Source organism: Panicum virgatum, chromosome 2K (genome assembly GCF_016808335.1).
Source record: "Panicum virgatum strain AP13 chromosome 2K, P.virgatum_v5, whole genome shotgun sequence".
NCBI classification, from domain to species: Eukaryota; Viridiplantae; Streptophyta; class Magnoliopsida; order Poales; family Poaceae; genus Panicum; species Panicum virgatum.
The window spans coordinates 64,384,415-64,396,895 of NC_053137.1; the positions used below are offsets into that span (position 1 = coordinate 64,384,415).

Below are 12,481 nucleotides of genomic sequence, written 5' to 3' on the forward strand. Positions count from 1 at the left end.
TCCACGATGTATGCAGAATTTGTAGCATGTTACGAGGCCTCCGGGTAGGTCACATGGCTTAAGAAATTCGTACCTGGTTTAAGAGTGGTCGACAGCATAGAAAAACCACTGAAGTTATACTGCGATAATGAACCAGCAGTATTTTACGCTCATAACAATAAGTCGAGTGGTGCTGCCAAACACATCGACATAAAATTTTATGTTGTTAAGGAGTAAGTCCAGTATGAAACAATTTGTTTAGAATATATCAGAACAGACAAGATGTTAGCGGATCCACTTACAAAAAGCCTACCACCCAATGTGTTCAGAGAACACTTAGCCGGCATGGGTTTAAGAGAAAGCCTATGATTCCTGGACGAAGAGTGGCCCAAATAAAAGAATTTCGTTTCAGACCAGAAAAGTGATTGTGGCTGTTAATCTGACAGTAATAATTGTCATGACGAGGCACGCCCTATACACTGATATGTAATGGAATGATTCAGATGAAGAACAAGAATAAGAAACAAGAAGAGATCAAGGGGGAGAATGTTGGAGTTGATCTCCAGGCCCGATCCAAAGATCGGGCTGGACTCCCTCTCCGCGCCTGATCGGGGCGCCCAGTCCGTTTGTGACTGGTGGGCCCCCGTCGCCAGCGCCATATAAAGAACAGGGAGGGGGCCGGGGCACGTACCCCAAGGTTTGCCGCCACAACCCCTCCCCACAGTCCCTACTGATCTAGGGTTGCGCTCGGCCGACGGGAAGCACCGACAGGACCTCGCGCCGCCGCCACGACGACCTCCGTCCCTGGGCAGTGCCGGTGGAGGACGAAGGGGTACCACTACCCGCGCCGTACACCGCCGTCACCGGACCGTGACCTCGTGGACAAGCACCTCGCCGACCCCGACTTCCTAGACGTCATCCTCGCCTCCATTGACACCATGGCGCCCGCCAGGTCGTCTGCCCCGCCGCCGACCGACGGTCTGTGACCTCGAACCCCCTTCTCCTTCTCATCCTTGTATTAGAACTAGGAAAGAACCTCAACCTACTTGTTTACTTGCTAGAACATGTACCCTAGGCCCGGTTTCTACTCTAGATGTGATCCTTGCTCAGAACCCTACCGTGATAGAATATAACAATAAGCACTTGTGGTTAATTCCTAGTCCCAACTGCGCCAAATCCTCACTTGAGATCTACTGTTCCCACGGCAAGTCAGCAAAGCTCAGCAGGGAGGTGCATTCAGGTTCAACATCATTAGGCAGTGGAGTAGCGTTACATGCGAAAAGGCCATTCTATGTGCTCGCATAAATCAACTTGAAATTGACCAAGGCTATGGCTGTCTCGTCTACGCCCATCGGCACTGCACGAGCAGCACAACGGCTTGGCCTACGCGTTCAGAGGGCTGACTACCTCTTGCCGCTCCGGCACTGACGCGTTAGAATAGAACAGGAGGTGATGCCACACATGATAGTTCGTTTCACAGTGCTGGAAAGATGACAGCAGCAGGTATCTGCAACATTCTTTTTTCTTTTTTTTTTTGGTTGAAACCAGTAAGCATCTAGATAATATTCAACCGAAGAACATGCAGGTTTAGATGGAGCTAACCTAGCATATTCAGGCAAAAGTTGCATAACTAGGATACAAATATGAACCTGAATTCATTAGGCATTTTAGCTAGACCAACAATGTGGCAATTCATACCCGAAGTTACCACAAATCCTAAACATTACGCCAAGGTTAACAACGGCAGAGAAAGAACTCACTAATCCTGATGGTAAGGCAAAAGATTGAGAATATTATATCCGGCTGCATCTAGTAGAAGCACTTCTGTAGATAACCTTTTTCTTTGAGTGAAATCCGCAGACCTCAATGCCACGTTTATTGTAAACATGGCAGTCTGTGGATGGATTCGCCCAGAAAACTTTGATGACATCCTTGACCTTGCATCCTCTGCTATCTGGTATAACATTGGGGGCCAGTTTCACAGTCACTTTCGTCAGGGGTGCACATCTGAATAGAAGCTTCAAGAAATCAACTTCATGGCCACATCCTTTGAAGTTTTTTATTTCTACTACTTCAAGACCCTTCAAGGAGATATTCTGACTTCTCCAGTTTTGTGGTTGATCACAAGGACAGTCTGGCGAGCACATTTCGTCCTTCAACTGAAAGAGAACCAAAGCATGGTTAATTCTCCATAGCCACAAAAACATCATACGAAACAACTATTCTGGCATCTATGAATGCAATTAAACATATTTCTCGAATTCTACATATTATGCAAATATACTCGAGAATTACCATATCACGATCAATGACCAGCTTAAGCCTTTGTATACCATTCCAAATCATGAGTAGATTCAACACCACTCCTCCATACACATGACCGCGTGTATCAAGATATAGCTCCAAAATAGAAATTTTAGGAAACGGGAACATTTCTTGCAAGTTCCGCTCTTGTAATACACAATACTGTAAATGCATGAAAATCACTTGTTAAATGAAGCATTCCATAACATAACTTATAATAACAGCAGTAAAACAATTTGCTCAAATTACTGTATGTCAAAGAGTAAAAGGATGTTAAAGAAAAAGAGACGCACCGATCTTCCTATGTCCAAGCCGAGGATGAAGCCGCTTCGCCCTGTTCCCAACTCCATACGAACCAGGCGCCAAATCCCGTCGATCCCTACTGCTAATGCTTCACCCGGAAGGAGAAACTGGCCATGGGACCAGCACTTCCACGAGAGATTCTCCACCTCGGGTGCCAACAATGACATGCCGAAATCCACAGACACATCACTGTGCAAGGTGAATTTCTTCAGCATGGGTGCCACGATGTCAACACCTCGGAGCTGAGCGCTTATCACAAGGAGCTCCTCTATGGTCGCCGAGTGGACCGTGATGGTCTCGATTCCCCAACAGTGAATCAACTCTAGCACGCGGAGGTGTGGGCATCGTGAGATCAGAGCACCGGTATCGAAGTGGCCGCTTGTGATGGAGAGCCTCTCCAGCGCCGGGAACTCCGCCGGCAGTGCTAGGTGGAGCTTGTGAAGGCGCAGCGTGATCGACGTTGCGCGGGGAAAGGAAGGCACCTCGATGGGGGCCATTTCATCAGCTTGGACCACCCAGGCTACCACGATGCTCAGGTCCGCCGGGTCCAGACGCGCGGCGGCGCGAAGCAGCGAGGCGACGGCCTCGGCGGTGAGCCTGTCGGTGATCTCGATGTCGAGGAGGGACAGATTAGGGAGGGCTACCTGGGCGAGGGCGGCTTCGATTGCGCCGGGCGCGACGCCGCGGAAGGAGAGCTCGGGGAGGTGCCTCCACAGGCCGCTCCCCCGCCACCGGCGGCAGAGGGCGCTGGTGCGGGCGACGGCGGCGGCGCAGCGGAGTCGGCGGAGGATCTCGATGAGCAGGTCGTCATGGAGCCCGCCGATGCGGTCCGATCCACCGCCAACGCCGCCCTGGGCGCTGAGGTGGCGGCGGCGGGCGGATCGGGTTTCCGCCATCACAAAGATGGCTGGAGCGGTGGGTGGAGGATGTGGAGCCCTCGGCAGACGGCGCGAATTTATAGGTGGCCAAACGGGCCTGGCCCGACACGGGTCCGTCTAAGCACGCCCCGTTTAGACACGACTCGTTTAACCACGAAAATATTAATGTGCTATGTCGTGCCTGCTCATAGGCTAAAGTGCTGGCTCAGACACAACCCGAAATTGATTTAATCGGGCCGGGCCGGTCCATTTGGCCTGGCGGCCCGAAAATATTTAAATAGAATTTGACAATGGATAACATAGTATTTAAATGGGTCTATCGTGCTACCCATCGGGCCGCCCTTTTTCGAGCCGTGCCTGGACGCATCCATAGGCTGACAGTGAGGCCCAGACACAGTCCAACTATCGTGCCCGTACCGTCCGGAGCCCAATAATAATCGGACCCGAATCGTGCTCTAGTCGGACTAAATTGGGCCGGGTCTCGCGCTCCATGCGCATCGGGCCAAACGGCCATCTATATGCGAATTTATCCTGCTCCGGCGGAAAAAAAAACGCGCGTCGCGGAGGGGAATTGCGCGCGCTGCTGGGGTTATTTCGGTCCACGGGAGAGGGGGGAAAAAGCTACTGCAAGCCCCTCGGTCAACGGGACGTCTGTGCGAGATCTGAGCCGTCTATTCCGCCACTTGGACGGCGTAGATGCTCTCCGTGCTCACGCGTTCTTCGTGAGCAGTCAACACCTTCCCCAGCGACGCCGTCCTCCCCGTCCCCAACCAGCTCGCCCCCAGTCTGGCAGTCTCCTCCTCCACCTCGCCCTACCCACGCCGATCCCCAATCGCCCATGGATCCCAAGCCCGACGCCAATGCGCCGGCGGCCTCGGAGCCGGCGGAGCACGCGGCGTACCCGCGCCTGTCCCCGGAGGAGATGGCGCCGCCGCCGCCGCCCGTCGTGCCGCCGGCCGGCGCCAACCCCTACGTGCTCTCCGCCCCGTCGCCCAACCCCCCCGCCAAGAGTGAGCTCCTGCCCGTTGTGTCATGCTCTTCGCTGCTCAGGTTCGGTCGTTGGTTTTGGTTGCTTTGCGGGTGCCCTGATCGCTCTGGATTTGGGGGTGGATCGCCGCAGGCGCTACGGACAATCTGAAGGAGATGTTCGGCATGGTGGGGAAGAAGTTCAACGAGGCCGCGCGCAAGACCGAGGGCATCGTCGGCGACGTCTGGCAGCACCGTGAGTGTCCCGATTCCCTGACACGACTACAAGTTTGAGTACTTATTTCTGAAAGAGAACAGACAGCCGTTCATGTATTAAGAAAGTAGAGACAAATTTGAGTGTGCCGCTGGCCCGCTGCATATTGTGCCACAACTGCTAGTGGCGTGCTTCTGATTGGATGCAGTGGATCGTCAATCAGAAGCAGTTTTGTGGCACAGTATGCAGCGGCGCTCACATCACATGATGACGCATCGACTTTGCCATGTTCAGGAATAATGGTTCAAAAGTCCATGCTTATGCCTATTTCACAATTCGATCAGCAATGTAAATAGCTGTCTATACTGTTTGTGGTGTGCATCTTTGCAGTCAAAACTGGATCTAGCATGACGGATACTGCAATGGGGAGGATTGCTCAGATATCAAAGGTAATATCTGAGGGTGGTTACGACAAGATATTTCGGCAGACTTTTGAGTGCTTGCCTGATGAGAAGCTCAAGAAGGTGTATGTGTGCTACCTATCGACATCTCATGGCCCGATCATGGGCGTCCTGTATCTCTCGACTGTCAAGATTGCATTTGGTAGTGACAGCCCTGTGAAATATGTAACCGAGGACAACAAAACCGAGTCATCCTTTTACAAGGTACATGGTGCCGGCTTTAGTTCCTTCTCTTCAGTATATGCGATAGAGTTCACTCTTCATTGTGTATAGATTATCAGTTTACATTCTCCAGTTTTTTGGTACTCTGTTTTGATGCTAAAAAAGGAATACTCCTACACAGGCAGCATGCCTTGGTATGAGAAGTTCTGGTTTTGTTGCATAAGACTAGGTGTGACATTTGTAGTCTATAGCCTGTAACTGGTTGCTAATTAGCAACCACCTGAATTCAGATTAAAATCTGCAGATATTGAAGTTAGATTCAAATTCACATATGATGAAAGTCACCTGTATAGACAAACATATGAAACTGCTAACTTTTGGAGTACACAACCTGTAACTGGAGTATTTGATTTGACATTAGTTATCTTCAGTTTTATGAATACAGATTGTGTGTGCTACTAATTTGCTACTTAGTATATTGACCAAAGGAAAACATGAGTTTGTTAGTGTGTAGATATTGCTTTGTTGAGTTCCTCTGAATTTCTGTCCATTCTTTGGTTAATTCCTAGTTCCAGCTATGCCTTATCATTTGTGTGCGCATGAACAGGTTGTTTTACCCATTCCCCACTTGAGATCAGTTAACCCCACGGCAAGTCAACAAAACCCTGCAGAGAGGTATATTCAGGTTGTCACTGTTGATAACCATGAGTTCTGGTTCATGGGTTTCGTGAATTACGATAGTGCTGTGAAGAATCTTCAGGAGGCTGTTCGTGGTGTTCATGGCGCCTAAAGATCGCCCGTGTATTTACACACTAGTCTATGTGATGTGCCCCCCTGTAAGGCTGTAAGCCTGTAAATGTGTTTATGCATGGTGCTTGTATAGTTGTGAAATCTCGCGTTGTGATGCGCGCCAGTGCCATTGGATATCATTATGCAGTGCATCCATGTATCTGTGGCATGTTGAATTGTTGATACTTCTGGAGAAGTGTCTGTAAATACTGAATGAAGTTGATTTAAATTTGAAGCCAGTGTTGTTAATTACTACTCTCTTTGCTAGCTTGTGCTACGAGTGAAACACCCACCCTATGTCCTGGCATGCATCACCTGGAATTGGAAATCGACCAAGGCTTTGCCATTGCACGAGCAGCAGAACGAATAAACAGTGTTCCGAAGGCTGAGTACGTAGCTCTTACCGAATCATCGTCTGATGCCACACCTGTTAGGTTTGTACCCTGCTGGAAACATGTCGCGAGCATACAACACCTCTGACCGGTGGCGCTCAGTTTATTTTCCAAGGGAAACTAGTAAAATCTGGCTAATATTCAGCCAAAGAAACATACAGGGTCAGCAAGAGTGAATCTAGAATATGCAGCTAAAAGTTGCATTACTGGGATACAAATATGAACCTGAGTTCGTTAGACACTCAGGCTAGATTAACAATGTAGCAGTCAGGTTTCAACTCTAGCATCAAAGATGTCCATCTACGTGCAGCAAGCTTAATCGGCAAATACACTTCGAGGCTGCAAAATAATGTTTTCGTTAGATATGCTTGGTATTCTAATCTTATCTACAAGAAAATTTGTAGATAAATTAGAATACCAAACATACTGAGTGCCTTGTAGACCTTACCAGAGGTAGTTCTACAATGATGTTTCCACCATTTTTAGCGGCTTTGAACTCAGACAAAAACAACATTCTTAACAGAATCAAGCAGTTTTCATGATGTCTGTTCATGATGACACCAGCTCCTTCTCCAAAAATATAGTACTATACTACAACCTGTCCAATAGTTTCATGTATCTTTCGCAAATCAGAACTTTTATTGCCTAGTACAGAGCATACTAGCATAGTGGCTACAGTCACGGTGGTGCACCATTTTACTCTTGATTATTAGTTGAAAGATCTGCTGTTAGAACTTTCCGGGTTTGACAAACTATAAATTGAACCCAGCTCAGTGAGCTCGACGATTTGCCAGGTGAAGAAACAGGGGATTACGGTGTCTCGGGTGCCAGGTTGAATCTGAACAGCGGCCTGCTTTCATGTCAGGTGCCGGAGGTTTCTGCTAGGGACGGAGCACCGGCGAGGTCTTGCCGGATAGCCAACGTACAATCCGGGACTTGGGTGGCACGAACATGCGTCCATGGCCCCCGGCTGTTGCTGCTGCTGGTTCTGTAGCGCACTAGCGCGCCAAGGATCATCATTCCATCCCTCTTCAGAGCTCCGAACCCAGACGAGGAATCCATGACGAACAAACGCCAGTGCGCCAGCCACCATTTCACCCAGTAATGCAGGGACTTAAAGTGTGCCGGCGATCAGTTCTCTCAGAACGTCCTGGCTCGCAGGAGCGCCGCCGCCGCACCGCCAAACCTGTTCGCCGGTGCCGCCAATGCGCCATGTTGGGTTTTGGGGGAATTGCGGTCAGATCCGAGCAGCTTCTGATCGCCTCCAGTCCAGAAGGATCACGGACGGCGCATCCGGCGTGCGAGGCACCAGGACATGCCTCGTCGGAAGCTGGGACGGGCGAGGCGGGAGCAGCGGGGCCTCCAGCATCCGAGCCTGACGAGAAAGACGGCCCTGCGATGCTGCTAATTTGGGCCGTACATATCGGATCGGACGGCTACCAAGTACCCAGCGGGTGGACGGTATTTCAAATACCGTCCACCCGGGCGGTACCTGAGATACCGTCCACCCCCTGTAGGCTGCGAAAACTGCAGGCGCGGCTTCATGCCGCGGCTCGCCGGAGCGCCGCCGCGTTCAGGCCGCCCCTCGCTTCCTTCCTCTTACACGCGGGCACCTCGGAGCAACGCTCTGTTGCATCTAGCCAGCTCCGCGCTTCTACGGCCGGTGTCAAAGCTGGCCTGTAGAGGACAAGGGGCGCCAAGGCGGGTGCTCGGCGAGGCGAGACGGCATGTCAACCATGGCGCGCGCACCGAGCTCAGTCCAGACGTTCTCTCCTTTGCGTCACTCAATCCCGGCATCCCGTACCCCGCCGGAGAGAGGCAGACCGATCCCAGCCGTCAGGCGTCAGCCGTCTGAACAGCGCATCCGTTTTCATCTGGGCGGCGTCGTCAGCTCGTCGCCGGCTCGAGCATGCGCGTGCGTGGGCATCGACCAGGGGGACGCCACACGTTGACGACGACTCGCGGACCGCCGGAACAGAGGAAATGCTCTGAAGATCCAGCAACCTTTCAACAGGACCGACATTCATCTGACCAGTCAGTGTTTCATTCAGTAGGATCAACTTGTATGCCTATTGCCAAATATTGTCACTCCTTGGCTGTCAGGCTGAGGCGTCCTGGTGCTGCAATATCATTCGGAGTTCTTTTTACATCAACGCCATTTTACTTCATTAGCGTCTGAGCAAGTCAACAAAACCCTGCAGAGAGGTATATTCAGGTTGTCACTGTTGATAACCATGAGTTCTGGTTCATGGGTTTCGTGAACTACGATAGTGCTGTGAAGAATCTCCAGGAGGCTGTTCGCGGTGTTCATGGCGCCTAAAGATCGCCTGTGTATTTACACACTTGTCTATGCGGTATGCCCCCTGTAAGGATGTATGCCTGTAAATGTGTTTATCCATGTATCTGTAGCATGTTGATACTCCTGAAGAAGTGTCTGTAAAAACTAAATGAAGTTGGTTGAAACTTGAAGCCAGTGTTGCTAATTACTACTCTCTTCGCTAGCTTGTGCTACGAGTGAAACACCCACCCTATCTCCTGGCATGCGTCACCTGGAATTAGAAATCGACCAAGGACTACCTCTTGCCGAATCATCTCCTGATGCCACACCTGCTAGTTTTGTATCCTGCTGGAAACATGTCGCCAGCATACAAAACCTCCGACCGGTGGCTCTCAATTTATTTTCCAAGGGAAAGTAGTAGAATCTGGCTAATATCAACCAAAGAAGCATACAGCCCTCAAAAAAAAACATACAGGGTCAGCAAGAGAGAATCTAGCATATGCAGCTAAAAGTTGCATTACTGGGATACAAATATGAACCTGAATTCGTTAGACACACAGACCCGATTAACAATGTAGAAGTCAGGTTTCAACTCTAGCACCAAAGACGTCCATCTACGTGCAGCATGCTTAATCGGCAAATACACTTCAAGGCTCCAAAATAATGCTTTCGTTAGCTATGCTTGGTATTCTGATTTTATCTACAAAGAAAATTTGTAGATAAAATTAGAATGCCAAACATATTGAGTACCTTGTAGAACTTACCAGTGGTACTTGTACAATGATGTTTCCACCATTTTTAGTGGCTTTTAACTCAGGCAAAAACAACATTCTTAACAGAATCAAGCAGTTTCCATGATGCCTGTTCATGATGACACTAGCTGCTTCTCCAAAGATATAGTACTATACTACAACCTGTCCAATAATTTCATCTTTCGCAAATCAGAACTTGCCTTGCCTAGTACAAAGCATACTAGCATAGTGGCTGCTGTTAGAACTTTCAGGCTTTGACAAACTATAAATAATTGAACCCAACTTAGTGAGCTCGACAATGCCGACGATTTGCCCAGGTGAAGAAGAATTGCAGTGTCCCGGGTGCCAGGTTGAATCTGAACAGCGGGCTGCTTTCATGTCATCAGGTGCCGTAGGTTTCTGCTAGGGACGGAGCACCGGCGAGGCGGCAAGGTCTTGCAGGATAGTCTAACGTCCAAGCGCGCCTTGGGTGGCACGAACATGCGTCCATGACCTCCGGCTGTTGCTGCTGCTGGTTTTGTAGCGCACTAGCGCGCCAAGGATCATGTCATCCGTCTTCGATCAGAGCTCTGAACCCAGATGAAGAATCCATGATGAACAAACGCCGGTGCGCCAGCGACCAGTTCACCCAGTGCGACAGGGATTGAAAGTGTGCCCGCGACCAGTTCTCTCAGAAAGTCCTGGCTCGCAGGAGCGCCGCCGCCGCACCGCCAAACCTGTTCTTCGCCGGTGCCGCGACAATGCGCCATGTTGGGTTCTTGCGGATTGCTGTCTTGCCTAAACCTCTTGTGCGTCGATTCCACATCCGAGTAGCTTCTGATTTCCTCCTGTCAAGACAGATCACGGACGGCGCATCCGGCATGCGAGGCACCGGGACAAGCCTCGTCGGAGGCTGGGACGGGGGCGGCGGGAGCAGCGGGGCCTCTAGCATTAGAGGCTGACGAGGAAGACGCTCCTGCGATGCGGCTAATTTGGGCCGTACAGTCCGGATCGGACGGCTGCCAGGAAGCCAAGGGTGGACGGTATTTCAAATACCGTCCACCCGGGGTCGGTATCTGAGATACCGTCCACCCTGTGGGTCGCCGAAACTGCAGTCGCGGCTTCATGCCGCGGCTCGCCGGAGCGCCGCCGCGCTCAGGCCGCCCCTCGCTTCGTTCCTCTTACACGTGGGCACCTCGGAGCAACGCCCTGTGGCATCTAGCCAGCTCCACGCTTCTACGGCCGGTGTCAAAGCTGGTCTGTAGAGGACAAGGGGCGCCAAAGGCGGATGCTCGGCGCGGCGACCGGCGAGACGGCATGGCAACCATGGCGCCGCGCACCGAGCTCAATCCGGACGTTCTCTCCTTTGCGTCACTCAATCCCGGCATCCCGTACCCTGCCGGAGAGAGGCGGATCGATCCCAGCCGTCAGCCGTCTGAACAGCGCATCCGTTTTCATCTAGGCGGCGTCGTCAGCTCGTCGCCGGCTCGCGGATGCGCGTGCGTACGCATCGACTACGGGGACGCCACACGTTGAAGAGGATTCGCGGGCCACCGAAACAGGGGAAATTTACTGAAGATCCAGCAACCTTTCGACAGGACTGACATTCATCTGACCAGTCAGTGTTTTATTCAGTAGGACGAACTTGTATGCCTAATTGTCAATTCCTGGCTGAGGCATCCTGGTGCTCTAATACCATTCAAAGTTCTTTTTAGATCAACACCATTTTACTTCATTAGCGTCTGATCTTTTTTTTTCATCAACAGTAGCCCCATGTTCAGGAACGTTTCCTATATGCAATTTACTAGTCTGTATTTGCAACCTGTTAAAGCCAAGTTGTGACCCAGACGGTTGCACTGCACCGGCCCCGATATGGTTTGCCAATTTGGAACTCGAACACAAACAGTTTCTGGAGAGCAGAACGACTTCGCGTCGTTTCAGACAGTTTTTGTAAGAAGCCTGAAACTGATGTAGGTTTGTGTCGTTTAGTTTCTTTTCTGGAAAGGCAGAGAGCTTCAGTTTAACTTTTCCCCCTTCTAATGGGCTTCAGTCAGAGAAACCCTCCTCTTGCCTCTTGGGCCAGAGGAAACTACATGGTATGATCGAAAAATCTGAACCAATTGGCTTTTGGGCATCGTTGCTTGCCAATGCAAATTCAGGTTAGAGGAATGGAGATTATTTCTTAAAAAAAATGAGGAATGAAGATTAATACTAGATGCCCACTGTGTGGGGATATGATGAAGATGGTGGACACTTGGTTCTAAAATGCAAATATGTGGGGAATTGACTCTCAAATTTTGATAACAAGGAGAGGCGTGTCGTAATGGTGGGAGCGGCTACATAGTAGAGAAGAGATAGAGATATATATGTATAAGTATAGTAGAAGTAGAGAAGAGATTTATCTGTGTGAAGTTGAGGTAGCAATGAGCCAATGACCCTCGATTTGTTGTTAATGGTACTGCTGAGTCCCAAAAAAATTGCTTATTGCACATTCATTTTTTAAGTGTACAGATGCTGGCTATATCATTTAGTCAAGCCGCGGCCAGTGGTATGTGAGAGAAACTGTTGTAATTATGAAGTCTGGGCAAACTTGGTTGTCAAACCATTGGAGAGGTAATTCTAGAAAAGTTAACTCAGAAGGGTCAACGTCCTTTATGTAGCATCTCTTAGATAGTTAATACATTTAAGCTCTGTCTTCAAACTCCAATATGAAATTTTGATCTCAGAATTTTCTGGATAAGTTTACGCATTGTAAGCTTCCCATGACGCTCTGGCATGCCATTGTGCAGACTCGCCTTGGGGACTGATTCGTCAAAATAGAGCTGGAGCACGGCACAACCTGGTAGCCTCAAGCAGTTTTTGCTGATAGTATTTGGGGGGTGTTAAGAAACTTTGAGGGTGGTTCGGTCCCATCATGTCGGTAGGAAGGGGCGCCAGGGAAGAAGTTTCGGTCCCATTCTGTAGTTCATCTTCTGGATTCGTTGCTTGCACAAACTGATTCGACACTAGAGCAACGCTACTTAT

General features: G+C 50.1%; 2 protein-coding genes across 2 annotated transcripts; one reads left to right on the forward strand and one right to left on the reverse strand.

The window, feature by feature from the left end:
* Positions 1–1,483: 1,483 nt before the first annotated feature.
* On the reverse strand, positions 1,484–3,508 carry LOC120694520. Its single transcript, XM_039977666.1, has 3 exons — positions 2,577–3,508; positions 2,275–2,445; positions 1,484–2,138 (listed from the first exon to the last, which is right to left on the reverse strand). Exons 1-3 carry the CDS (start codon positions 3,480–3,482, stop codon positions 1,773–1,775), a joined length of 1,443 nt encoding a protein of 480 aa, XP_039833600.1. The 5' UTR covers positions 3,483–3,508; the 3' UTR covers positions 1,484–1,772.
* Positions 3,509–4,215: 707 nt separating this feature from the next.
* Positions 4,216–6,309, forward strand: LOC120694521 (GEM-like protein 1). Its single transcript, XM_039977667.1, has 4 exons — positions 4,216–4,474; positions 4,585–4,686; positions 5,035–5,309; positions 5,875–6,309. Exons 1-4 carry the CDS (start codon positions 4,303–4,305, stop codon positions 6,055–6,057), a joined length of 732 nt encoding a protein of 243 aa, XP_039833601.1. The 5' UTR covers positions 4,216–4,302; the 3' UTR covers positions 6,058–6,309.
* The last annotated feature ends 6,172 nt before the right edge of the window (positions 6,310–12,481 follow it).

Coding starts and splice junctions, on each gene's coding strand:
- LOC120694521 (XM_039977667.1), top strand. CDS start 4,303: ATGGATCCCAAGCCCGACGCCAATGCGCCGGCGGCCTCGGAGCCGGCG. Junction 4,475..4,584: donor GCCCAACCCCCCCGCCAAGA/GTGAGCTCCTGC, acceptor GGATCGCCGCAG/GCGCTACGGACAATCTGAAG. Junction 5,310..5,874: donor CCGAGTCATCCTTTTACAAG/GTACATGGTGCC, acceptor GCGCATGAACAG/GTTGTTTTACCCATTCCCCA.
- LOC120694520 (XM_039977666.1), bottom strand. CDS start 3,482: ATGGCGGAAACCCGATCCGCCCGCCGCCGCCACCTCAGCGCCCAGGGC. Junction 2,446..2,576: donor GCTTGGACATAGGAAGATCG/GTGCGTCTCTTT, acceptor ATGCATTTACAG/TATTGTGTATTACAAGAGCG. Junction 2,139..2,274: donor TGGTCATTGATCGTGATATG/GTAATTCTCGAG, acceptor GTTCTCTTTCAG/TTGAAGGACGAAATGTGCTC.